Source organism: Zosterops lateralis, assembly GCF_965231275.1.
Source record: "Zosterops lateralis genome assembly, contig: HAP1_HAP1_SCAFFOLD_222, whole genome shotgun sequence".
NCBI classification, from domain to species: domain Eukaryota; kingdom Metazoa; phylum Chordata; class Aves; order Passeriformes; family Zosteropidae; genus Zosterops; species Zosterops lateralis.
The window spans coordinates 3,329-30,205 of record NW_028154471.1 but is presented as its reverse complement, the minus strand read 5'-3'; the positions used below and the strand labels follow the sequence as shown (position 1 = coordinate 30,205).

The window sequence follows — 26,877 nt, the reverse complement described above, 5'->3', positions numbered from 1 at the left end:
GAGGTGGGATTAGGAAGCAGGAGGAGCAGGAGGAGCAGGAGGGAGAGAGGAAAAGGAGGAGCAGGGGCAGGAACAGGAGGAGAAGCAGGAGGTTCCAGTGCCCCTGTGTCCGCAGCACCCCCCGGCCAGGGGACAATGGCCCCCACAGCATCCCGTGATGACGTGAGCAGGGAGGGGAACTTGGTCCCAAATCTACCGAGGGTTCCCTGAGAGAGTCTTTTTATTGGGGTGTGTTTGGAGCTGGCATATTGTGGAATTGAGCCCCAAATATCACCTGGCGTCCCTGAGAGGTGCCCCAGGGAGGTCCCCATGGGTGTGTGCAGGTGCCCCTTGGGGGGATCTTTGGGGATCTGCAGAGGGAGGACATTGGCCCTGGGGACCCCTGGGAGAGCAGAGGAGGGAAAACCCTTGGACCCTCAGGGTGGGGAGAGCAGAGAGGGGTGATCCCAGAGCTGGGGGACCCCTGGCAGGCTGGAAAGGGATGAGCCTGGAGAGGAGGGAGCCCTGGGATCCCTGGGATCTCAAAGTGGAGCATCAGGGGACTGGACCCACCAGCTGCTGGTGCTGCTGGAAACCACACCCGGCACGGGGTCACCACCAGCTGCCAGGTGGAGCACGTCAGCCTGGAGCAGCCCCTGAGCCGGCACTGGGGAACGGAGAACCACTGGCCGGGCTGGGAGGGGGATTGGAGTGTGCTGGGAGTGAGTGGGAAGGATTTGGGTGAGCCTGGAGGGGCTGGGAGGAGGGGCTGGGGATTGGAAAGCGAAGGTTGGGATAAGGTCGGTTGTGCTGGGAAGAAACTGGGAGGGGTCTGCGTGAGGCCTGGTGTGACTGGGAAGGGACTGGGAGAGGGTTTGGGGGGGGTTTGGTGGGGCCTGGGTGGGGGGCGAGCGGTTTGGGGCTGTGGGCTGGTGATAGGGGCCAGGAGGGGCTTTGGTGGGCGGTGGGGAGGGCGGGCAGGGATCGGGAGGAGGTCGGAGGGGCGGGTGGGTGGTGTAGGGGAGAGCGGGAGGGAGGTTGGAGGGGCTCGGGGTGCGGGTGAGAGGTTTTGGGGGGTCCTGACCCCTCTGGACCCCCCAGAGATGCCGCCGGACGCCGCCCGCAGCAAGATGCTGACGGGGATCGGGGGCTTCGTGTTGGGCTCGGTGTTCCTGGCGCTGGGGCTGGGCCTCTGCCTGTGCAAGAAGGTGAGGGGGGGTCCCGGGGGTCGTATCCCCCCTCCCCCAGAGCGTGTGTGCCCCCCCGGGGCCCCCCAGCCCGGTGTCACCCCCTTTTCTCTGCCCACAGAGCTCCTGAGCCGCCGGCGGCCGCAGCCCCTCCCCGTGGCCTCGGGCCCGGCCGGGACCCCCCGCTCCGTCCCCGAGATGATTTTGGGGGCCTCGTGTGTCCCCCCTGCCCGTGCCCAGAGCTGTCCCTGTGTCCCCGCCCGGCTGCTCCCAGTGTTCCCAATAAAGCTTCCCAGTTGTGCCCGGTGGGGTTTGTGGGGGGCTCTGGGGAGGGACTTGGGGGGGGCTGTGATTGGGGGGGCAGAGGCGGCCCCGGGCTGGATCGGGAATGGGGACCCCCGTGTGTCCCCCCGTGTCACCCCAAGGCTCTGGGGGGGCCTCGGGAGGCTCCTGAACCCCAAGGCGGCTCCCAGGGAACCCCAAAAGGCGCCGGAACCCCCCGAAGGCTCTGGTGGGGGGAATTTGGGGAGGGGGCGCGGGGGAGGCGCCCAGGCCGGGCCCAGAGCCCAGCGCTGCCCCAGCCCGACCTGCCCCGGCTCCATCGCGGCTCCTCCCGCGGGAAAAGGGGCACAAAGGGGGGCGCTGGGCCCGGGGGGAGCGGGAGAAGGGATGGAGGAGGAGGAGGAGGAGGAGGAGGAAGGAGCGGGAGAAGCGCTGGAGAGAAGAGGAGGCAGAGGCAGGATTAGAAGGGAGAAGGAACGAGACCCCTCCCAATGCAACTTGGGTGTCCCAGACCCCTCACCCACTGTTTGGCCGTTCTGCCCTGGGGTGACTTTATGATGCTCAGTTCTATCCCCGTTTGTCCCTTTAGCCCAGGAATATTTTTTTCAATTTTCAATCCACATCTGACAGTGACGGGAGGGAGAAGGAGAAGTGTTGGAACGTCTCAGGCGTTTGTTCTCAAATCACAGACATGAGGACTTCAGTTTCCCTTCTCCTGGACTGTGTTGTCTGTGGCACGGACGGGGCTGTGAGCTCTCCTTTGCTTTTAGTTTGGGTTTTCTTTAGTTATCTGAGGGCAGAGGTTTATTGGGGCTGTTCAGGTATTGTTTGGCCCGGGAACACCAGGACACACCCACAAGAAGGACTCTCTGTCTCTCTCTGATCCACACAAGGTCTTTTCTGAATTTTCTGTCTCTTTAGAACAGCAGGACGTTGTTCCACTGTTTAATACTCTTTTTTTTTTCACACAAAGTGAATAATTTGCTTGTTAAATAATTATGGTTTTTCCACTTTTCTCCACAGAAATCTTTTACCAAACCAGTTTGAGGAGAATTTGCTTTATAGAAGTACCCCATTGAGAAGTTTCTTCCCAAATTTTGCCCTAAACCAGGACAAATACCATTTGTTTTGGTGCCCAATGTTTGGCTTGAGAAAGTGGACGAAACCTGAACTGATTGAATTTTGGGTGCCCTCACCCTGTGCTGGGATAAAGCAGTCAGGACCCAGGTTGCTGCTTGTATTTATGGTGACTCCCAGGGTGGAGACCTTCCTGTGTCTCTGGTCCTGGAGCTTCTTTCAGGTTTAAATTCCTTTCTGTTCCGTAGGTTTATTTTCTTATCAGGAAACAGCTCCAGGATTGTCCCTAACACGGAACTTTTACAGTAGAGGGGCCTGGATTAGAACAGCCCAAACCAGGACTTGGTCCCTGCCCGTGTTTTCCCCCCTCTCTCCCAGCCCTTCCCCATTTCCCCCCAATCCCCACCCTCTGCCCCGGGTTGGGTTTGGGGGTCCCAGGCCCCTCCTGCCCAGTCTGGGGGTCCCGTCCCCCCTTTCCCTCCATTCTGGCCCCTCCCGGCAGCTTTTTCCTGGGAGGAATCCCCGAGTTTGGGGATTTTTGGGGTGCAGGTCTGGAGGGGGACAGCTGTGGCTGGCTTTTGTGGCCTTGTCCCCACGTGTTGGAGTCCAGGACACCCCCTTGGATGAGCTGGGACCCGAAAAAGGGAATTTGAGCCCTGGAAAGGGGGTGTGGAGCCAGTCCAGGGGGTTTAGAGACCTTGGCACAGCCCAGGAGAACACCAGGTTTGATTTTAGTCCATGGGAGAGGCTTCCGACACAGAGAGAGGAATTGCAAACCACCAGGAAGTGAAAATAGTAGTTTAGCACAGTAGAAGATGCAAAATTCAGTAGTTTTAGGGTTCTTAGGATAGAAGTAAATGGGTGACAAAATGGTGGAATTTGGGTGGTACCTCGTGTCCCTCTCCTTCTTCCTCGTCCTCCATCTCCTGGGGTGGTGATGGCACAAGGCAGTGAGAGTGGGTTGGGTCAGAGTAAAAGTGACCCTTTTAGTGTGAGCTCTGGGCATTGGTACAAAATAGTAAAAGTGACCCTTTTAGTGTGAGCCCTGGGCATTGGTACAAAATAGTAAATAATCTACACATAGTTATCTGTCAAAATGTGAGGTGACATTCCATCAATGGTCAGTCCCACCATGTCCCGGCCACTGTCCAGATCTCGGCTGGGAGAGGAGAAAATTCTGAGATACCAATTAATAAACAACACAAGAAATCTGAAAACAGAACCTTGAGGACTCTGCTTTTTTTATACCAACGTGACTTGGGGCTTTTAGAGGGCCAAGAACTTTAAACAACCAGAATGTCGGGTGAGGAAACCCTCCCCGAGACCCCAAATGTCATTGGCCTTGTCCCCACGTGTCACTGGCCATGTCCGGAGGAGGAGGAGGAAGAGCAGAGCAGGAAGGGTTGGATGGACGGGCACAGCCCAACAGGATGAGGTTTAACAAGTCCAAGTGCCCAGTCCTGCCCTTTGGCCACATTAACCCCTGCAGCGCCACGGGCTGGGCACGGTGTGGAAGGACAGTGGCCGGGCACAAAGGGACCTGGGGACACTGGTGACAGCAGCTGGACACGAGCCAGCAGTGTGCCCTGGGGGCCGAGAAGGCCAAGGGCTGCTGGCCTGGATCAGGAGTGGTGTGGCCAGCAGGAGCAGGGAGCTCATTCTGCCCCTGGGCTCGGCACTGCTTGGAGCCCTGGAGAATGAGAATTTCAGACTTTCTGTGCTGACAGGCACTGACCCCCCAGGAAAACTCTGCATTTGACCTGAGGCCGTGGAAAAGGCTTCCCGAATTATGGGATGGCACTGGGATTGTGGGTGTGCAGTTTGAATAGAGGTGTGTGGTCTCACACGGTGGAAAAATTAGAGTTTAGGCTTTTAGAATATACCAATATATATTTTAAAAATGGAGGTTTTAGGGTGTGGGCTCAGTCTTTGTTTTGACCTTCTGCCTTCATATTCATGGCTTTGGGTGGTATCTTTTAATTATGTAGAAAAATCAGTATTGTAGACCACAGGCTGTTGGTTATTGGGATAAAAGTAAAATAAAATTAGGCGTCACTTAATGGTTGGAGAATTCGTTTTTAAAATACCTTGGAAAGAGTTAGAGATGGAGCCATTTTTCACTTAGTTAGCCAGAACTCACAGCTTGTGACGCTGTAACATAGATAAGAATTAATGAACATCTGAGTCCGAACACAAAACAACCTCTCTCGTTCAATTAAATCCCGGCTCTAACAAGGAAAAAAGATTAAAAAATCCCACAGGCACTGGTGAGGGCTCACCTGGAGTGCTGTGTCCAGTTCTGAGTGTGTCAGTTTGGGAAATCCTGAATTCGGCCACCCCCAAACCCCCAAAATCTCGGAAAAGGGGGAAAAGTCGTCCGTCCCCCCCCCCCCCCCAAAAAAAAAAAAAAAAAAAAAAAAAAAACAACACAACAACAACTCCAGACGACACCCTTCCCAAATATCCTCAAAAATTCCCCACAAAAATAGGCTGGACCCCCTTAGCCCCCTCCATCCCCACATTCCCAAAGCTCCAGGGAACCCCAAATCCCAACCCCGCGGCTCCAGGACCCCCCAAACCCCACCTTGGACCCCCCAAATTCCGGGCAGGGTCAGGGCCAGCAGCAGCAGCAGCAGCCAGGGGAGGCTCCGCGCTCCATCCATGGCTCCTCGGGATCCCGGGAAATTGGGAAGGGCCGGTGCCGGTGCCAGAAAAGCGGCGGGAACTGGGGGGAGCGGGAGTGGGGGAGCAGCGCCCCAAAAAGCGCTCAGCCAATGGGAGCGCGGCGTCGCTGCGGGTCGGGACTTGCCGGCAAGAGCCCGAAAAAAACCAGAGCCTGGAGAAATTTCAGCCAATCAGAGTGCGTATTGCTGGTGACTCATCAGTTGCCGGGTAGAGCTTCTGAAAAACGGGTCCAAAACTGAACCCTGATCCGGCCAATGGGAGCGCGCAATAAACACCTCGAGCCAATCGGAGCGAGTCGAAAAAAATGTCAGCCAATGAAAGGGCGTCCTGAAACCACGCCCGACCAATCACGGAAGGCTTAGCTAATAACCCTGCGCTGCTCTGCGCTCTTGCCCCCATTTCCGAGCGGCTGTTTGGGGCTGGCGGCCCCTCCCGGCGCTGGCCATGGGGCGAGGGGCGGCAGCCGGGGCCGTACTGGGGGCACTGGTGGTGCTGGGAGCGGCCCCGGCTGCGGGCGCGGAGCTCTCGGGTGAGCGGGGGGCGGTGGGGCAGGGGGGGAGAAGGGGGCAAAGGGGGAGGGTGGGACCCCAAAACTGAGCGGGAGGGGGCTCGGAATGCGGGAAATAGTGTTTTAAAAATTTGGAAACGTGCAAAAGCGGGGAATGGGACCCCAAAGTTGATATGGGTGGTGGCTGGAGGGGATGTAAAAGGGGAAATGGGGGAAGGGTGTTACAGAGGAAGCGGCAGCGCGGGCAGGAGGGTCCCGGGGCGGCCGTGGGGCACAGGGGGTGCGGGGTGGGGTTCCGGGGTGGCCCTCGGAGCTCTGGGGGTGCTGGGGGAGCACCCCCTGACCTGTGTCCTGCACACTCAGGGGTGTTCCATTATCTGACTACGTCCGAGTGTTACTTCATTAACGGCACGGAGAAGGTGAAGTATTTGGACAGGAACATCTACAACCGGGAGGAGTTCCTGATGTTCGACAGCGACGTGGGGCACTTCGTGGGGTACACGGCCTGGGGGGGAGAAGGTGGCCCGGTACGCGAACAGCAACCCAATTATCATGGAGAACAGGCGGACTGCGGTGGACTGGCTCTGCCGGGTCAGCTATGAGATTGATGCCCCGTTCAGCGTGGAGCGCAGGGGTGAGCGTGGGGCAGAGCGTGTCCCCTCGGGCCCTGCCCTGGCAGTGACCCTGGAGCCCCTGAAAACCTCCCTGGGAATCACCCCAGAGCCCTCAGCCCTCCTTGGGCCCATCCCCGGGGCCTCCTGTCCCTCACCGGGACCCCCGAGATTATCCCAGTCCATCTCAGTCCGTCCAAGTCCATGCCCAGACTCCTCCAGTCCATTCCCAATCCATCCTACCTTATCCCAGTCCCTCCCAGTCCATTCCCAGTCCGTTCCCAGTCACTCCCAGTCAATTCCCAGTCAATCTGAGTCTTTCCCAGTCCATCCCAGTTCCTCCCAGTCCATTCCCAGCCCCTCCCAAGCCCACACCGCCCCTCCCCTCTCTCTCCCAGTGGCCCCCAGCTGATCCCAGTGTGTCCCCGCTCTCTCCCAGTGCCCCCCAGCGTTTCCATCTCGCTGCTGCCCTCCAGCTCGCAGGCCGGCAGTGCCAGAGGCCTGCTGTGCTCCGTGATGGATTTCTACCCCGCCCACATCCAGGTGAGGTGGTTCGAGGGCCAGCAGGAGCTGTCGGGCCAGGTGGTGGCCACCGACGTGGTCCCCAACGGGGACTGGAGCCACCAGCTGCTGGTGCTGCTGGAAAGGCCGCCCCGGCGCGGGCTCAGCTACACGTGCCAGGTGGAGCACGTCAGCCTGGAGCAGCCCCTGAGGCGCCACTGGGGTACGGGGGAGCCACTGGCCGGGCTGGCAGAGGCACTGGCGTGTGCTGGGAGCGAGTGGGAGGGAACTGGAGAGATCCTGGTTGAACCTGGGAGAGGGGCTGGGGGCTGTGGAAGGGCTGAGCAGGAGTCGGGAGGATGCTGGGGAGGGGGGTGTGGGGTCCCGGGGGTGCTGGTGGGCGCCGGGAGGGAGTTTGGGGGCGGCGGGTGGAAGTGGGAGGGATTGGAGTGAGGCTGGAGGGGCTGGGAGGAGCTGGGGGATGGGCAAGCGGGGCTGGGGCTGAGGTCGGTTGTGCTGGGAAGAGACTGGGAGGGGTGTGGGGGAGCGGTGGAGGGGCTGGGAAGGGACTGGGAGAGGGTTTGGGGGGGTTTGGTGGGGTGGTGGGGGGCGAGCGGTTTGGGGCTGTGGGCTGGTGAGAGGGGCCAGGAGGGGCTTTGGTGGGCGGTGGGGAGGGCGGGCAGGGATTGGGAGGAGGTTTTGGGGGCCGGTGGGTGGTGTGGGGGAGAGCGGGAGGGAGGCCGGAGGGGCTCGGGGTGCGGGTGAGAGGTTTTGGGGGGTCCTGACCCCTCTGGCCCCCCCAGAGATGCCGCCGGATGCCGCCCGCAGCAAGATGCTGACGGGGATCGGGGGCTTCGTGTTGGGCTCGGTGTTCCTGGCGCTGGGGCTGGGCCTCTGCCTGTGCAAGAAGGTCAGGGGGGTCCCGGGGGTCGTGTCCCCCCTCCCCCAGAGCGTGTGTGCCCCCCCCGCCCAGGGCCCCCCAGCCCGGTGTCACCCCCTTTTCTCTGCCCACAGAGCTCCTGAGCCGCCGGCGGCCGCAGCCCCTCCCCGTGGCCTCAGGCCCGGCCGGGACCCCCCGCTCCGTCCCTGAGATGATTTTGGGGGCCTCGTGTGTCCCCCCTGCCCGTGCCCAGAGCTGTCCCTGTGTCCCCGCCCGGCTGCTCCCAGTGTTCCCAATAAAGCTTTGAAGTTTGCCCTGGTCTCGGGGAGCAGCTGCTGGAGCACCTCCCCCAGGGTCTCCCAGCACAGCCAGAGCCGCTGGGCCTGGGGTCCCCAAAGCCCTCAGCAAGCCCCATGTCCTTCCCAGGAACCCTCAGCTCCCTCAAACCCAGCATCCCCCACAGCCCCTAAAAGTTCCCCCCATGGCACCGGCCATGGCCATGGCCCACCCTGTCCTCACCCGTGGCTGTCTCCCCACAATGTTTCCATCCCTGTCATTGTCCCCCACGGCCTCATCTGTACCCGTGTTCCCCCCGTGTCCCCATGAATGACCATGTACCCCCCAAATATCCATGTGTCCCCATGTCACTCTCCATGTCCATGTCCCCTGTCATCCCAACCATGTCTTAGTTCCATGTCTTTATTTTTACCACACTGTTGGATATTTTAAATGAAGAGAAATGAAAAGCAAATGAAGGCCAAAAGAAAAGGATTTCCCTGTCTGTGCCAGCTGAGGATCCACATGCTTAGATGGGAGGGAAGTACCATTTTTGGAGGGGTTTCCACCGCAATCTCCAAAATCTTGGTCTTTGCCCCAGATCATCACCATTTGGCTGTGGAAGACACTCTTGGGCAATAGGAAATCAAAATCATGGAATCCCTGAGGTTGGAAAACACCTCCAAGACTATCCAGTATTTATTGATGCCCCCATGTTGGAGTTGAGATGGCCATGAACTCAGAGTGCTTCAAAAAAACTTCAGAGGCCTTTAAGTATCGGCACCTTGTTATCTAGAAGTTCTTCATACCTTTTCTATGTAGCAATCCTCCAGGCAGCTCCACACAGCTCAGGCTCTTTTTCTCCTTCTTCTCTCTTTCTTTGGCAGTTCCAGCTCACTGCTTCCTGTCCCTAGAAAAGCCACTGAACCCTGTCTGTCCCTCATGCAGTGGCTCACCTTATCTGTCCCTTGCCCAGCCTCCTGTCCCTTCCTCCTCACAGCACGGCCAGCAGATGCCAACTGACTCTCTACCAACTAACTCACTTTTGTATCACACCCATAGCTGTGAGGGCAAGGCTGTTCTCACTCTTCAGTAATTAACACAGCTGCAATATAGAGGGGCAGGATTGCCCTTAGCACTACATCTGTCTCCCCATACCCCCAGAAGACAGAATTGAACATAAAAGATTTTCTGGGGTTGAAAGACAACAAGTCTGCTCCCCCCAAGGAATTCCCAATGTCCGTCTGTGTCCCGATGGATGTTCCTGCCCCTGTGTTCATCCAGGTGCCCACAGGGAGACAGGAACCAGTGGATCCCCCCCCCCCAGCCAGGTGTCTTCCCAACACGGATCACCAGGACCACGGATCACCAGGGCTCTGCCCAACGGGGTCACTGGGGACCATCCAACGCCGATCCTCCCATGGGGGATGGAGCTGGAGCAGCGCACGAAGCTCTTCCCGCACTCGGGGCACTCGCGGGGCTTCCCTTATGGTGCCTCTGTTGGTGTCTGGTCAAGTGAGAGCTCGTGGAGAAGCTCTTCCCACACTCAGGACACTCGTAGGGCCTCTCCCCGGTGTGGATGCGTTGGTGCCTGATGAGGTTGGAGTTGTGCTTGAAGCCCTTCCCACAGTCGAGGCAGCAGAAGGGCCTCTCCTCCGTGTGAATCCGCTGATGTTTGAGGAGATCAGAGCTGGTCTGAAACCTCTTCCCACACTCAGGACACTCGTAGGGCCTCTCCCCGGTGTGGACACGCTGGTGTTTTCTCAGCTCAGAGCTCCATCCAAAGCTCTTCCCACATTCCCCACACTCATAGGGCCGTTCCCCAGTATGGACTACCTGGTGGCACATAAGGATGGTGCAGTTACTGAACCTCTTCCCACATTTCCCCACACTCAAAGGGCCGTTCACCAGTGTGGATCACCTGGTGTTTCTTCAGGAAGAAGCTGCAGCTGAAACCCTTCCCACATTCCAGGCACTTGTGGGGCTTCTCCCCTCCATGAGGCTTCTCCACCAGCTCTGAGCTCCACCTGGATCTCCAGCCGCCCTCCTGGCACAGGGCGGCTCTTTCCTCCTCGCAGCTCCCTGGGCTGGGTTTGCAGCCCCTCCTCCTGCGGGATCTCTGGGGCTTTTCCTCCCTCCTCCATCTGGGCACTCCTTGGCAATGAAAAATCCTGGTTTGGGGAAAAAACAAATGGAAAAGCACCTTAGGCTGGGGGTTCCTCCTTCGCCAAGTTATTCTCAAGAAGTCAATGGGTACCTTGTGTCTGTGAAAACCTCCAAAACACCAAGATTCAGCCCAAAAGTCCTCCAAACATCAAGACACAGATAATAAACTCCCCAAACATCAAGACTCAGCCAAAACCGCTTCTAAAATACAAAGATTCAGCCCATTCCAAAAAACCAAAGCATCAACATTTAGCCAATGGAAGCTGAGAAACATCAAGATTCACCCCCACGAAAATTGGGATCCTCCTCCTGGTCACCTGCTGCATGTGGGGGGGCAACACTCCTGGGGCTGGGGGGAGGGTGCAGATACAGGGAGGGGTGGAACCTTCTGCTGCCTCCTCCTCCTGCTCCTCCTCCTCCTGTGTCCCTACTCCTTCCAACACTCCATTTCCTCCTACTATTCCTCTTTCTCCTGCACAATCCCACCTTCTCCTCCCATGAGCATCCTTTAAACACTTGCTTTTTCAACCCTGCTTCTCCTTCCCTTCCCCTCCTGCCCCAGGCCCAGCACCCACTGCCGGCTCCCTACCGGAGGGGCACCGGCGATGGAGCTGGGGCAGCTCGGGCTGGGGCAAGCGCTGGGCTGCTGGGCCTGGCAGCGTGGGCTCTCGGCCGCTCCCGCCGCACTCGCTCCCCACTGCAGCCGCTCCCGCCACGACAGCGCGGGGGGACTGAAGAGAGAAACAACAAGGATGACACCTCACCACCTGAGCCTGGGGCTGGACAACTGGGCTCCCAACATGCAAATGGACCAAAACAGCAAAGTTTAGGACCTCGTGACCAGTCGTCCATGAGGAGACCATTTCAAGTCCACCTTGAGTGTAGCCCTGGTCAGGCTCCTGCCCTGCCCAAGGTCTGCCCTAAAGAGCTTTCAATAAATATCTGCTTTATTCTCTAGCTCTGTCCAGTCTCTGTTTCAGGCCAGCCTTCCCAAGGCATCATTCTCCCAGAGGTAATTAAGGACATGGACAGCCAGAGGGGCAAGAAGGGAAGTCCAGAAGGGATTTAGACAGCAGGGGATGGATGGTGTTGGTGTGCTGGGAAGGGTGAGGGGGAAGGGGAGGCTGCAGGATTACAGTTAAGGCAAGAGGCAGCAGGAGGAATCTCTGTGGTGAGAAAGAGGATGATGGAAAAGAGCAGGAAGAGAAAAATACTGAGGACTGGGACGTTTTCAAGCAGGGTGTAATGCTGAAACTCTGGGAGCTGATGCAGATGGTTTGTAGCCCCGGTTGGCAGGAGAGGCAAACAAGGAGGTCAGGATCCCAGGGGGTTTCTCTGTGCTGGGGAGCGGCAGGAGCGGGCGCAGAGGGGCGGCACCGGGAGCACGGGCTGGGGGCCTGTGGGGAGCTGCGGGGCCGGGCCGGGGCTGTGGGGCAGCCGGGGCTCAGCGCCGGGCGCTGCCTGACCCCACCACCCCCCGGGCAGGGCCGGCACTGGCCCCCGGCCCCCAGGAGGCTGCGGGACGCCCCGGCCGCTGCCCGGCCCCGTGGAGCTGCCGGCCCTGCCCGCCGGGGGAGCCGCCTTTGGACACTGCGGCACCACAGGCACCGGCTCTGGGATACGGGCTCTGCAGGGCACGGCCAGCACAAGCACCAGCGCCAAGGAAGGAAGGAAGGAAGGAAGAGCTGGGAAATGTGCATTATCCCTGCAAGGATCCAGATCACCTTTGAAGGATCTTGTTTGGGCCCTGCAGAAAGGAATGATTGTGCAGAAAGCTCAGCAGCTGTCAGAGGATGAGCACCCACAGGCACTCAGGGGGGCTGCACGAGGGGCACAAGAAGCCCCTGCAGCACTTGGGCACAAAGGCACAGCAGGTGAAGGCAAGAAGGGAGCAGGAAAAGGCCAAGCTGAAGGCAAAGGCCATGGCAGAGTTTCCACAGCCCCTGAGGGATGAAGCCCAGGGCCCAAGGGGGCCCCAGCACCGAGGGGACGGGCTCGGCCACAAGCACCTGGCACAGGCATTGCCCTCCTCGGCAGGGGAGAGCCCACCCAAACAGCCCCTGCCAAGGAAGCAGGGATCCATCTGCAGCCCACAGGGACACTGCAAGCACACACAGCAGCACCCTCAGCAGGAGCAAGTCCAGCCCTGCACGGACATGGATTCCTAGGGCTGCCAGAGCTCCCATTACACCAGGGACCCACCACACTGGAGCCCTTGACAACATTCAGCCTGGGGCTGCATCCACACGAGGCCTTTCCTCATACACACAGGGGCCTCTCCACCCACTCTCAATCTCAGACCTAAGGGGGGAAAAGGCCAAAACTGGCTTTGATTATCCAGGGGACAAGTGGGAAAGATGAGGGGCTGTGTTTTATTCAACCACTATTAGCAGATGCCGGGGATGGGTTTGAAATGCAGGAAGTTTTATTTGCTCCTCATTGTGATTGTAATTTACTGGGAAGGCCTTTGATGGCTAAATTGGGAATGCAAATTAATATTGTAAAAGGTGATACAGAGGCCAGTTCTCTTGTACCTCTGTGTCAAATGTCTGGCAAGGCCTGTGCTGAAGTGAACCCACAAGTGTGGGCAGCCCCAGGGAAAGGGGGAAAATCAGATTCCCAGCCTCTCCAATGTACTCTGAAGTAACCAGCACTGTTGGGAAAGATGGGACAGGAAGGACTTATGGATATGATTGTCTGGCAAGAAATCCTGCAGATGAAAAACCTGTGAGTGCAATAGAAATGAAAGCCAGCTTTGACATGTAGGCATGGGAGGCAGGAAAACGGTGATTAGCTGGAGATGGGTTGAAGGGCAGAAACAAAAGGACTCAGGAATGCAGCCTTTCCACTTTGCAAGGGATCAGGGAAAAAGCAGATAAGAAAAGTAGTCTTTAGAGTTTAGAATATAACATGACATGGTAATATAGTAGTTCTCATAGGCTGCATGCAAAGTTTGTAGGTTTTGGATCTTGCACCGGTTGGTCACTGTGAATTAGAATATTCAACACAAAAAGAGAGAGAATGGATTGTAACAAGGTGCCCTCTCTCTTGCTCTTGCTCTCTTGCTCTTTCCCCCCACGCTCTTGCCCCCTCTCTCTTATCCCTGCTGTCTTATCCCTTCCCCCACTCTTACCTCACTTCTACCCCTGAGCTCTCTTCTACCCTCTCTCTCCCCTCTCTCTCTCGGGGCTTCCCTCCAGCCCAGGCTGGTGGCTGAAGGCAAAGCCCTCTTTACCCACCACCCTTGTAATAAAGCCACGTGTTTCTAGAATATCTCAGCTCTGCAGAGTTCCTTGTCCCTGCCGTCCACGGATGTCACTACACAGCACGAGTGGTGTCTAAAAGCAAAACCCTATTGCAAGGGAGTGTTATATGCGTGTATTATAAAATTGGCTTTTCGCAAGATGTGTGCTATATGATTAATAACATAGTAAGGATATAGGATATAAGTTTATTTCTGCTATTGGTAAAAGAAGATTAGATACAATGGGAGTGGTTGATGTAAGTATGCTTAAACTGTCTGTTTGGTTGGGATAACATCCAGTGAACATGTAAAGAGGACCCTGCTATTGATACACCAACTATCAGCATCTCCCACCTGCAGAAAGCACGGACCAAGGCCCAAGCTGGACGCGATAAAAAGGACACAGCCACGAAACACGCATGCTCTAAAAAGGCGGACCCAAGGAGGGGCCATGCAAAACAGTTCCTGGAATATGGAAACTAGTTTATGGAATTTTATGAATATTCATATATCGATATAACGGGAAGGGTATTTAACGAGTGTCTCTGAGAAAGCAAAGTGTGGACTTGGCTGAATGCCGAGTCACCCGGCCGGCCGTACTTGGCTTTTTTAATCTCCTAATTGTCTTAATTATTTTATTAAACATAGTTTTTTAAATTTACCAAAAAGTGAACCTCGTTTTTCACAATTGGGAATTGCAGGACCTGGATTGAGGATTCTCTGCTCCAGCTAAAACATTGTATGACTTTTTAACCCCAGACAAACTCGGTGTTATGGTTTGAACATGGGAAAGGGAACAAGACTTGAGAAATGAAAAAAAAAAACCAAAATGATTGATGCCCCAGCCACGGCTCCTCCAGACTCAGAAAAGGAACTGGAATTGTATGTGAGTGTTAAACAGGGCCAGGCCAAAGGAATTCTTGTGCTAAAATGTTTAACCCAGTGGCCAGAGTGGCCCCACTGTCTGCAGAATTGTGCAGCCACAGCTTGAATGGGACCTGAGGCCTGAAAACTGACAGCACAAGGATCTCCTCTTGTCCAAGTCTGGCATCAAGTTCAGGCTTTGAGAACCAAAAGAGCAGGGCTGGGTTATTACAGCAGGAAACTTGTTCAGTGGCACAGGAGGATTTAGAAGTGAGGACAGGGGAAGGGTTTAACCCAGCCTCCTGTTGGAACAGCCTGCACAGGGGCTGGGGAGAAACCCATGACTGCACTGAGGTGACAGAGCTCCAGAGCCAGGCTGGGAGAGATTGATGAGACATTCCCTGGCCTCAGGGAGAAAAGGTGTTTCTGGATGGGGCTCCAAGGGCAGCAGAAGGGAAAAGAGTTACAAGACACGCTGTTATTTAGGAAAGGGAATCAGACAAAGCACAGGTTACCCCCCACATGGTCAGCTCAACCGGCAGAGCTGTGTGTGCCTGTGAGAGCCTGGGACTGAAATGCCCTGAGCAGGAAGGCTGAAATATCTCCTGCTGACACCATGTCACCCAACAGGGGGGCCAAAGGCAATTCTGACTTCTGCAGTAATCACTGGATCACTTAGAAAGCTATTTCTGAAACAAATAATTCCAAGAGAAAGGATTGTGGGAGCAATAAACTACAATAGGGGAACTCATTTTACAGGAAAGATCCTTCAGGGGGTTCTGGCAGCTTTAGGAACACAATGGGACCTCCACAACCCCTGGCACCCCCAGAGCTCAGGTCAGGTAGAAAGAATGAATGGGGAAATAAAGAAACACCTTTGGAAGCTGCTGACAGAAACCAAGAGGCCACAGGTGGGGCTTTTGCCATTGGCTCTGGCAAGAATAAGAGCCAGATCCAGGGCAGATATTCAATTATCTCCCTTGGAATTGATCTTTGGAATTCCTTCCCCTGGCAATTCTCCACCTAGTGCAGGCTGGAGATAAGGGATGTGTATTTAAAGCAGCCTGTGGCCAGAATCCTGTCTCCTGTGAAATCTCTCCCACTGGAAGCTGGGCTGGCACAGACCCTGCCTTGGGACTTTGCTGTTCACACCATCCAAGCAGGACATGGGGCCCTGCCTGAGGAGTGGGAAGAAGCACCACTGGGGGCCAAGTGGCCCATCCCAAGTGTCCCTGAGCACAGAAACAGCCCCAGCACAGCTCAGCACGGGGGGACCCCTCACCCTGGGCTCAAGGGCTCGCAAGGCCCAAAGGAGATTTGGACTTCCCGGCTGCAGGAGGAGGATGGGAGGCCACGACTGACCCGCCCTGAAGGCACCGGAGCAGCAGCCAGGGCTCCACAGCGGGGGAAGCCCCTGTGCCTGCCCACAGATCCTCTGCTGGAATAGTCTGCCTGGGCACCTCCTGGGCCATCTCCAGACACTGGGGGCCCAGCCTTGCTGCCACTGCTTCAGCTTCAGGGCTTTCTGTGCCTGCACTCGCCACAGGGGCTGGGGAACACAACGGGACAATTCCACTCTGGCTCTCAGTCACACTCACACACGGGGCTGGATGGGATCACATTGCTCCAAAATATACCAAGTTCAAATTTAAAAAAAAAAAATCTTATTTCTCTAGTCAGGCTTGGTTTGCCTTTGCCCTGGGAAAGGAATTTTAAATATTATCTTTTAAAGGATGTTACAGCACTCAACAGAAATGAGTTTAACATCTCAGCAGACTGGGAAGAGCCCAAAAGACACCCACAAAGACAACGACCATCAACAAAACATCAACGACCATCAGCAAACAGCAACCAACATCTGCCCCAGACACTGCCCTGGAATAGCTGGAGACACCTGGTCTGGAAAAGGCTGATGAGGAAATCCAGGAGTGAGGACCTAATTAACATCAGAGGCAAAGAAATCTGGCTCCAATAGGAAACCAAATACTCAGAACTCAGCGACTTGGAAGCAATGAACATCAAACCAAAGGATTTCTATGGGTTCAGACTGTAGAAAGTTTAGGAAAAATCCAGTAAAACTCACGTGTCATGGAATGATTTTCTCTGCACACCCTGGCTACGAGTGGATGAAATGATTTCTGTTGCACATCCTGGCCAAAATCAAGTAACGCCTTGACTCTCTAACACTGAAAATATTGTAGGAGAAATTCTGGTTTTCTCACCGTTTCTGTGACAAGATTACACCACCACAATGATTTCTCATAATAATCCTGCTTTTATATTGTCAGTTACATTTGGACCAGGGGTGAGAATCAATTCTTAGTCCCAGGAGGAAAAGTAAATCAAACTTGATTACTTTGAAATGTTTTTGTCTATGTTTGTGTGAGGCTCTTAGTGATGGCAAAATTTCGGTTTAGGTTTTTCGATGTTCACCTTTAGGCTGCATTTTGCAAAACTAGAAGGGCTTTAAAGGCGACCCTTTAAGGCACAAACAGTGAAAAGAATTAAACAGTTAAATTAACAGTTAAAACAAAAGCAGACTGTGGGGAGGCACATGTGAGTCATTCAGTGGCTGCTCTGGAAGAGAAGCTCCATTCCAGGCAGCCAGGAGAGGAGCTTTAGAAATGCAAATTAACACTGCTGGGGAAAAGTGGGGACAGTGCACCAGGCTCTTCTTGCCTGCGGGAGGAATTGGGCTGATTCCCTCTGCCCCTCAGCCCAAGCTCTGCCTGCTTGCACAGATGGAATTGGCACAGCCAAAGGCAGAGCCCACAGGGAGGAGATCTGACTCTGCAACACAAATTGCTTCAGCTGCAAAGGGAAACAGCCAGTGGAGAATGGTGTGAAAACTTCACTACAACAAGTGGGGGGAATCATCCCTCTCCCCACTCCAACATGTGCTGGCACTGTCTGTGTCACACAGGGAGCATCAGACCACTGGGCTGTTTGTGCTACCACAGGCTCAGAGAAATCACTTGGGAATCCAAGTCTGGGATGATTTAATTAGAGAAAAGAGATCAACTGATGCAGCCCTGGCTGGAGGGAGCCCCCAAAAATGGGGAAAAGATGAACGGCCACCACAACAAATCCTACAACACCCTGGACCAGCCCCTGGGAACCCAAACCAATTCACATCAGGAGCCAGAGAACACATTGATCATTCCAATGGCACAATTAGATTACAAGATGTCCACGAAATAATAACCAACCAGACAGATCCAGCTCCTCAGTCTGGCCCACCAATCCACTCAAACCAAGAACACAACATTTCACCACGGGCTGGGATCAGATTATCTGTGAGCAGAAGGAGGAGGACAGGGTGGAAAATTAAATGACTCAAGATGCTGTTGGCAAAGAGATGACAACAGAAAAGTGGTGAAACAGAAAACAAAGGAAATAAGAAAGCAGCTCATGTTCCGGTCCAAACGTGGAAAGGATGGGAATGGGACACGGTTTGGTGGCTCCCTGGCACAGCAGGGGTTAAACGAATGCTCTTTCTCCTCTGTTGTGCTACAGCAACTCTCATCTTTGGGCCCTGCACCACACCTTGCTGAGGGCAGCTCATTCACAGCTGAGCAAGGGGATGCAGGTGGCAGCCAGGCCTCCTGAGCCACACACGGCTACAAAAGGACAGGAACTGTTAAAAATGACCCGATAATATTGGCTTTCACATTTGTGCATTAGTCTTTATATGTGGTTATTGATTTCAAGTACAGTGGAATTTAAAATCTCTTTTAGCTTCTTGCTTATAAAACTTATTTCTCATTTTAGTATGCACAGTAAAGCCCATGGAAATAGTAGTGTGATGAGTGTTATGTTGATGTATTCACCTTACAGCTTATAGAAATAATTATGTGATGAATGTATTGTACCACAGGCCTTAGCAAAATATAAAATGTTAAAATACTTCTTGTAACCGAGAGAACTGTGTAAAGCAATTAGGTTGTTTCCCACATCTGCTGACTGACCTCTCCAAGTGATAAGGGTGACACCAACCAGAGCACGGGAGAAGAATTAGAGAAGAATTTGTTACCTGTTCAGTATCTGGGAAGTGTGAAACAACAGGATGAAGCCACAAGAAGAAATAAAATATATTGACCTGATCCACAGGATGTTATTTAGATAAGCCAGAACAGAAACCCAAAATAAAGCAAAGTTTCTATAACAATGAAAGCTACCAAGAATATTTGAATAATGCATGAAACTCATGAACATGTATGTGCCTTAGTAAAGTAACAATACAGAGATAACACTGTCTTAATGCACCCACGGGTCCCTTGGCTGATCGCCAGGAACACCCAGTGCTGGACATGGAACTGGTTTGTCCCTTATCGAACTTTTGAAAAATATTCTAAGACTGAATATTCGTTATCCTCAGAATTGAGGTCACTGACAATAATCCCAAAACCAAAGAGGACCCAGCAAGAAAAAACAGAGTCAACGAGTGAATCTGCTTGGAGACAGGGCCGGGGACTGGGAGATAAGGGAGGAACGGGAGAATCCATCAGTTTCAGAAAATGTTCCTCATTGACACGGACTGTGCTCAGCCAAGGCCCTGCGAAATTCCTGAACACGGAGAAGAACAACAAAGACTGAGCAGAGCCGTGAATATCGGATGTTCTACAAAAGGGGGGCGCATATTAACGAGGACATGCAGGAGGCGGATCGGGAAGTCGGAACTTTCCAAGGACCTTCGCCACGGGGCAAAGGGACAGGGAGATGCAGAAGGGAAAATCAGGAGAAAAAGGAGGCCGCGTCCTACACCAATTGGAGAGACCCCCCGGCAAAGGCCGCACGGCCTCTCCCTTTGTTCAGGAATAAAGTCACTTTTACAGGACTCCTCGGGCTCCTGTGGGGACACAAACCTCTGGCCACCTCTGGGAATTTTCCCGCACAGCCCCCCCCGGGGACAGGGCGGCCACCTCCGTCCTCCCCACAGGAACCGGGACGAGCCGGCGCTGCTCCGGCAGCGGCTCCTGCCGAGGCAGCGGCGGGAAGGAGAGCGCGGGCAGCCGCTCCCGCAGCGCCCTCAGGCCACGGGCAACACGGCGCCGACACGGCACAAGGAACCCGCCGGAGCCCCCTGCCGCCCCCTCCGCCCGCAGCCAGCCCCGAGCCCCGGCAGAACCGAGCGCGGCTCCCACCTGCGCTGGGGCCGCCTCCGAGCTCCGCCAGTGCCGCCTCACCGGGCTCCGGCCGCTGCCGCCGCTCCCGGGCCCGCACACGCGCTCCCACAATGGCGCCTCTGCCCAGCCACGGGCGCCCGGGGGGCGGCCCCGGCAACGCGCTTGGCCCCGCTCCGCCCAATCAGCGCGCGCCCACAACCGGCACCGACGGCACAATCAGCCAATGGCGGCGAGCGAGGCCCGGGCTGTGCACACGGCCCACACCCGCTCCGCGCTCTCAGGCCCCGCCCCCGGGCTGTGGGAGGGGAAAGCCGCAGATGAGGAACCGCCCTGGGACGGGCCCGGGCCCGAGGCGGGATTGAGCTGGAAACACAAACAAAGTTCTCCGCACCTCCCGGCCCGCCTTTTCCAGCCCTGCGTGTTGGCTGCCACCGCCTCCGAGGAAAGCCCTCAGTTCTCCCGGCCCTAATGAGGAGCATCAGCGCATGGCTTTGATTTTGCCAAAAAAAAAAAGGGAAAAGCCCCAAGGCCCTTGGGCTGAGTGGAGGAGGGGGGAGATTTCTGGCAGAAAACTCCAGAAATCTTTTTTCCCGAGGCGGGGAAGAACAAAGCCCAGCCCAGTGAGGCGGGTCGCTCCCAGCAGCGCCTCTCTGCCGTCCCAGCTGAAGCCCTCGCTGGCTGCTCCGGGCTGGACGGGCGCACCGGGAGCGCTGGGAAGGGGCCCCGGCTCGGGGCGCGGCCCCCGGGGCAGCCCCGCGGCAGCTCCAAGGCTCCGCCAGCCGGGATGGAACGTGGCAGGGGGAGCGGGGAAGGGACGGGGCTGCCGGCGCCGAGGGAACACCAGGGACACCGGGGGCGCTTCACGAGCATTTAATGAGAAACCCCAAAATTATAAACAATACAAAAACAGCAACAGTGGCACCTTAAAAACAGATGGGGGTCAGGAAGAGACATCCCACAGAAGGGATGGAATGGAATTCCACTGAATTGGAATGGACCCACAAGGATTGAGTCACACCCTTAAGGTATTGGTGCCTGTGGGGTCAAATCACACATTGGCATTATTGGCACCTTGCCCCAGCCACAGTCACATTCACATGTTTGTACCTGTTTGTACATTGCACTTGTTTGTTGCCTGTATTCACAGTGTTATACCAGTATAGATATGAAATATTTGTGTATAAATAGTGTTAGAAGAAGGTATATGAAACCTGTTTCCACAGTGTTATATCTACATATATATACAGGCTTAGTGTATAAATGTGTAGTGCAAGAGAAACAGGATGAGTCCTGGAGTGGCTCCAGGAGAAAGAAACCCCCAGCCCCAGCCCAGGCAGCCACACCTCAGCTTCCACATCACCTCCTCTTCCTGCACGTTCATCTCCTGGAGACCAGGCACTGAGGTGACCCTGAGACAAAATACTGAGATGTTCATGAGATCAGGCACTGAGGTGACCCTGAGGGTCAGTGCAAGGCAGACACTGTGCCTGAGGAAGGACATCCCAGGGTCTGGGAAAGGGCAAAGCTGTGACTGCCCAGCACAGAGAAGATGCTTTGTCCATCCCCTGTTACAGCCGAGTTTGGGGCCTGCTGCACAGATAGGGCATCAGGTATGAGCAGGGCACACTCCTGAGTTGATTCTCAGCCAGGAAAACACACTCTGCATCGCCCAGGACAGGAACCCTGCAAGGAGGAGCAGAGACAATGCTGGCAACACAGGGGACACATTGTGCTCCCATGCCCCCATTCCCTGCCCACATCCCCCAGGCCCTGCTCGGCTCCCTGGGACTCACGAGGAGTTGAAGCTGCTGCCGTCCTCCCACTGAAGCTGCTGTCCCCGTCTGCGCAGCCCCAGCCAGAGATTGACCTTCCGGCTGGGGCGGGACAGGAACTCCTGGGAAGTGAAGAGACCAGCAGTCAGATCTGCACCCCCAGCCCAGGAGCCCCCCAGGCCCCCCTCGGACACCCCACACCCCCAGCCCCTCACTCACCATTTCCTCATCCCTGAGCACGGCCAGGGAGGCCCCGAGCTCAGAGCACCGAGCCTGACCCTGATCCCAGGTGTGCTGATCCTTCGAGAGGAAGTAGCAGATCCTGCGGTACCCGACCCAGTCATCAGGACAGGCCAGCGGAGTGCCAGGAAAAGCTGCAATGTTTGTTTGTCTTCCCCCTGCAGAGGGAAGAGGAGAAGGTCCAGGATTCCCCTCCACAGGCAATAGGGACCCTGCTGTGCCCCGAGGGGCTGGGCTGAGGCAGCTGCTCCTCCCTTACCTGACAGCACAGCCAAGGCCGGCACCAAAGCCAGGACCAGCATCACGAGCAGAGTCAGCACCAGGGTGACCTTGGGATGGGATCTGAACCTCTCACCTGCAGCAGTAAAGAGTCCATGGCTGTGAGGACGGGGCTGTCCTGAGCACGCCCAGCCCTCACATCCCCCCACCCAACACCCGGGGGACACAGGAGGGATCCCCCATTCTGTGTGCCCCTCACTCAGTTGGCAGCAAGAGAAACAAGGGACAGGGGCACAGCCAGGGCCAGGGCACAGCCGGGGCCAGAAGAACTGCCCAGCGCCGGGGGCAGCCGGGGGTGTCGGTCCCGGCCCCTGCGGGGGCCCAGCAGAGCAGGAGGGCTCTTCCAGAGCCCTGGAAACAGCCACAGCCCTGCCAGCCCTGTGCACCTGTGGGGTGACACTGTCCCCTCCCTACAGCCCACGGCGCTGGCCCTGCACTCACACAGAAATCCTCCACGAATTCTTTCCTGTCCTTTCCTGGTTGCCGATCCACCTTGGACGTCCAGGATTTCATTCACTGTCCTGGCACTGCAGCGGGGTCCTTCCTCCGCATCTTCACTCTCTGCACACTCACCAGTGGCCCCTTCCTGCTTAGGACAAGTGGCTTCTTGCGCCCGAGGAAAGTGTGTGCAGACGAGCTCCGGGCCGGGACAGGCGGTGACAGCGCCTGGGACCTGCCGAGTGCCGGCCCGGGGCGGCTGCGGATCGGGCTCGGCCTCCGAGGGGAAGAACCGGCAGCCCCGAGGAGGCGCAGGACCGTCCCCTGCAGCCCCTGTCCGGGCGGGCCGGAGCCCAGGGACACTGAGCGCTGCCACCGCCCTTTGTGTCCCTGTTGGGAACAGGAGAGGCGGGGCCTGGCAGGAAAAGCCGAACTTCGGCGGCTTCACCCGGCGCTGTGCCCGGAGGGACATCCCAGCCCAGTTTCACATCCGACTTTTCAAATTAGGGAAACAATGGAATAATCACAGGACGGGATCGCGGCAGTTCCGTGCCGCGCGCCAAGCCCGCCCCTCTCCCCCATTGGCCGACGTCTCCCGCCGCGTCTCCTTCTCGCGCGCTGATTGGTCAGAGCTGGGCTGAGGGACGATCCCGGCCCGCCCACTCCGCCATGCTCGGATCGGCCCCCGGAGCGCGGAGCGACTCTGGAAACCGGGACCGGCCCCGGGAGCGGCGGCAGCGGCCGGAGCCCGGTGAGGCGGCACTGGCGGAGCTCGGAGGCGGCCCCAGCGCAGGTGGGAGCCGCGCTCGGTTCTGCCGGGGCTCGGGGCTGGCTGCGGGCGGAGGGGGCGGCAGGGGGCTCCGGCGGGTTCCTTGTGCCGTGTCGGCGCCGTGTTGCCCGTGGCCTGAGGGCGCTGCGGGAGCGGCTGCCCGCGCTCTCCTTCCCGCCGCTGCCTCGGCAGGAGCCGCTGCCGGAGCAGCGCCGGCTCGTCCCGGTTCCTGTGGGGAGGACGGAGGTGGCCGCCCTGTCCCCGGGGGGGGCTGTGCGGGAAAATTCCCAGAGGTGGCCAGAGGTTTGTGTCCCCACAGGAGCCCGAGGAGTCCTGTAAAAGTGACTTTATTCCTGAACAAAGGGAGAGGCCGTGCGGCCTTTGCCGGGGGGTCTCTCCAATTGTTGTAGGACGCGGCCTCCTTTTTCTCCTGATTTTCCCTCCTGCATCTCCCTGTCCCTTTGCCCCGTGGCGAAGGTCCTTGGAAAGTTCCGACTTCCCGATCCGCCTCCTGCATGTCCTCGTTAATATGCGCCCCCCTTTTGTAGAACATCCGATATTCACGGCTCTGCTCAGTCTTTGTTGTTCTTCTCCGTGTTCAGGAATTTCGCAGGGCCTTGGCTGAGCACAGTCCGTGTCAATGAGGAACATTTTCTGAAACTGATGGATTCTCCCGTTGCTCCCTTATCTCCCAGTCCCCGGCCCTGTCTCCAAGCAGATTCACTCGTTGACTCTGTTTTTTCTTGCTGGGTCCTCTTTGGTTCTGGGATTATTGTCAGTGAGCTCGTTCCCTGTCCTTTTGTAGCCGTGTGTGGCTCAGGAGGCCTGGCTGCCACCTGCATCCCCTTGCTCAGCTGTGAATGAGCTGCCCTCAGCAAGGTGTGGTGCAGGGCCCAAAGATGAGAGTTGCTGTAGCACAACAGAGGAGAAAGAGCATTCGTTTAACCCCTGCTGTGCCAGGGAGCCACCAAACCGTGTCCCATTCCCATCCTTTCCACGTTTGGACCGGAACATGAGCTGCTTTCTTATTTCCTTTGTTTTCTGTTTCCCCACTTTTCTGTTGTCATCTCTTTGCCAACAGCACCTTGAGTCATTTAATTTTCCACCCTGTCCTCCTCCTTCTGCTCACAGATAATCTGATCCCAGCCCGTGGTGAAATGCTGTGTTCTTGGTTTGAGTGGATTGGTGGGCCAGACTGAGGAGCTGGATCTGTCTGGTTGGTTATTATTTCGTGGACATCTTATAATCTAATTGTGCCATTGGAATGATCAATGTGTTCTCTGTCTCCTGATGTGAATTGGTTTGGGTTCCCAGGGGCTGGTCCAGGGTGTTGTAGGATTTGTTGTGGTGGCCGTTCATCTTTTCCCCATTTTTGGGGGCTCCCTCCAGCCAGGGCTGCATCAATTGATCTCTTTTCTCTAATTAAATCATCCCAGACTTGGATTCCCAAGTGATTTCTCTGAGCCTGTGGTAGCACAAACAGCCCAGTGGTCTGATGCTCCCTGTGTGACACAGACAGTTCCAGCACATGTTGGAGTGGGGAGAGGGATGATTCCCCCCACTTCTTGTAGTGAAGTTTTCACACCATTCTCCACTGGCTGTTTCCCTTTGCAGCTGAAGCAATTTGTGTTGCAGAGTCAGATCTCCTCCCTGTGGGCTCTGCCTTTGGCTGTGCCAATTCCATCTGTGCAAGCAGGCAGAGCTTGGGCTGAGGGGCAGAGGGAATCAGCCCAATTCCTCCCGCAGGCAAGAAGAGCCTGGTGCACTGTCCCCACTTTTCCCCAGCAGTGTTAATTTGCATTTCTAAAGCTCCTCTCCTGGCTGCCTGGAATGGAGCTTCTCTTCCAGAGCAGCCACTGAATGACTCACATGTGCCCCCCCACAATCTGCTTTTGTTTTAACTGTTAATTTAACTGTTTAATTCTTTTCCCTGTTTGTGCCTTAAAGGGTCACCTTTAAAGCCCTTCTAGTTTTGCAAAATGCAGCCTAAAGATGAACATCGAAAAACCCAAACCAAAATTTTGCCATCACTAAGAGCCTCACACAAACATAGACAAAAACATTTCAAAGTAATCAAGTTTTATTTACTTTTCCTCCTAGGTGTAGAATTGATTCTCACCCCTGGTCCAAATGTAACTGACAATATAAAAGTAGGATTATTATGAGAAATTATTCTGGTGGTGTAATCTTGTCACAGAAACTGCGAGAAAACCAGAATTTCTCCAACAATATTGTTAGTGTTAGAGAGTCAAGGCATTACTTGATTTTGGCCAGGATGTGCAACAGAAATCATTTCATCCACTCGTAGCCAGGGTGTGCAGAGGAAATCATTCCATGACACGTGAGTTTTACTGGATTTTTCCTAAACTTTCTACAGTCTGAACCCATAGAAATCCTTTGGTTTGATGTTCATTGCTTCCAAGTCGCTGAGTTCTGAGTATTTGGTTTCCTATTGGAGCCGGGTTTCTTTGCCTCTGATGTTAATTAGGTCCTCACTCCCGGATTTCCTCATCAGCCTTTTCCAGACCAGGTGTCTCCAGCTATTCCAGGGCAGTGTCTGGGGCAGATGTTGGTTGCTGTTTGCTGATGGTCGTTGATGTTTTGTTGATGGTCGTTGTCTTTGTGGGTGTCTTTTGGGCTATTCCCAGTCTGCTGAGATGTTAAACTCATCTCTGTTGAGTGGTGTAACATCCTTTAAAAGATAATATTTAAAATTCCTTTCCCAGGGCAAAGGCAGACCAAGCCTGACTAGAGAAATAAGATTTTTTTGTAAATTTGAACTTGGTATATTTTGGAGCAATGTGATCCCATCCAGCCCCGTGTGTGAGTGTGACTGAGAGCCAGAGTGGAATTGTCCCGTTGTGTTCCCCAGCCCCTGTGGCGAGTGCAGGCACAGAAAGCCCTGAAGCTGAAGCAGTGGCAGCAAGGCTGGGCCCCCAGTGTCTGGAGATGGCCCAGGAGGTGCCCAGGCAGACTATTCCAGCAGAGGATCTGTGGGCAGGCACAGGGGCTTCCCCCGCTGTGGAGCCCTGGCTGCTGCTCCGGTGCCTTCAGGGCGGGTCAGTCGTGGCCTCCCATCCTCCTCCTGCAGCCGGGAAGTCCAAATCTCCTTTGGGCCTTCCGAGCCCTTGAGCCCAGGGTGAGGGGTCCCCCCGTGCTGAGCTGTGCTGGGGCTGTTTCTGTGCTCAGGGACACTTGGGATGGGCCACTTGGCCCCCAGTGGTGCTTCTTCCCACTCCTCAGGCAGGGCCCCATGTCCTGGTTGGATGGTGTGAACAGCAAAGTCCCAAGGCAGGGTCTGTGCCAGCCCAGCCTCCAGTGGGAGAGATTTCACAGGAGACAGGATTCTGGCCACAGGCTGCTTTAAATACACATCCCTTATCTCCAGCCTGCACTAGGTGGAGAATTGCCAGGGGAAGGAATTCCAAAGATCAATTCCAAGGGAGATAATTGAATATCTGCCCTGGATCTGGCTCTTATTCTTGCCAGAGCCAATGACAAAACCCCCACCTGTGGCCTCTTGGTTTCTGTCAGCAGCTTCCAAAGGTGTTTCTTTATTTCCCCATTCATTCTTTCTACCTGACCTGAGCTCTGGGGGTGCCAGGGGTTGTGGAGGTCCCATTGTGTTCCTAAAGCTGCCAGAACCCCCTGAAGGATCTTTCCTGTAAAATGAGTTCCCCTATTGTAGTTTATTGCTCCCACAATCCTTTCTCTTGGAATTATTTGTTTCAGAAATACCTTTCTAAGTGATCCAGTGATTACTGCAGAAGTCAGAATTGCCTTTGGCCCCCCTGTTGGGTGACATGGTGTCAGCAGGAGATATTTCAGCCTTCCTGCTCAGGGCATTTCAGTCCCAGGCTCTCACAGGCACACACAGCTCTGCCGGTTGAGCTGACCATGTGGGGGGTAACCTGTGCTTTGTCTGATTCCCTTTCCTAAATAACAGCGTGTCTTGTAACTCTTTTCCCTTCTGCTGCCCTTGGAGCCCCATCC

The 26,877-nt window shown here is 55.6% G+C and overlaps 1 protein-coding gene and 1 long non-coding RNA gene across 2 annotated transcripts; one reads left to right on the top strand and one right to left on the bottom strand.

Moving 5' to 3' along the window:
• Positions 1–3,821: 3,821 nt before the first annotated feature.
• LOC310923711 (class II histocompatibility antigen, B-L beta chain-like) lies at positions 3,822–7,283 on the top strand (the record flags this gene model as incomplete). Its single annotated transcript, XM_083885638.1, has 4 exons — positions 3,822–3,828; positions 6,082–6,214; positions 6,258–6,352; positions 6,769–7,283. The coding sequence occupies 4 exons, from the start codon at positions 3,822–3,824 to the stop codon at positions 7,281–7,283; spliced, it is 750 nt and encodes a 249-aa protein (XP_083741764.1).
• Positions 7,284–8,395: 1,112 nt separating this feature from the next.
• On the bottom strand, positions 8,396–19,561 carry LOC310923714. The gene is made up of 2 exons (XR_014592683.1): positions 19,405–19,561; positions 8,396–10,157 (listed from the first exon to the last, which is right to left on the bottom strand). It is a non-coding gene; the product is annotated as an uncharacterized lncRNA (long non-coding RNA).
• Positions 19,562–26,877: the final 7,316 nt, after the last annotated feature.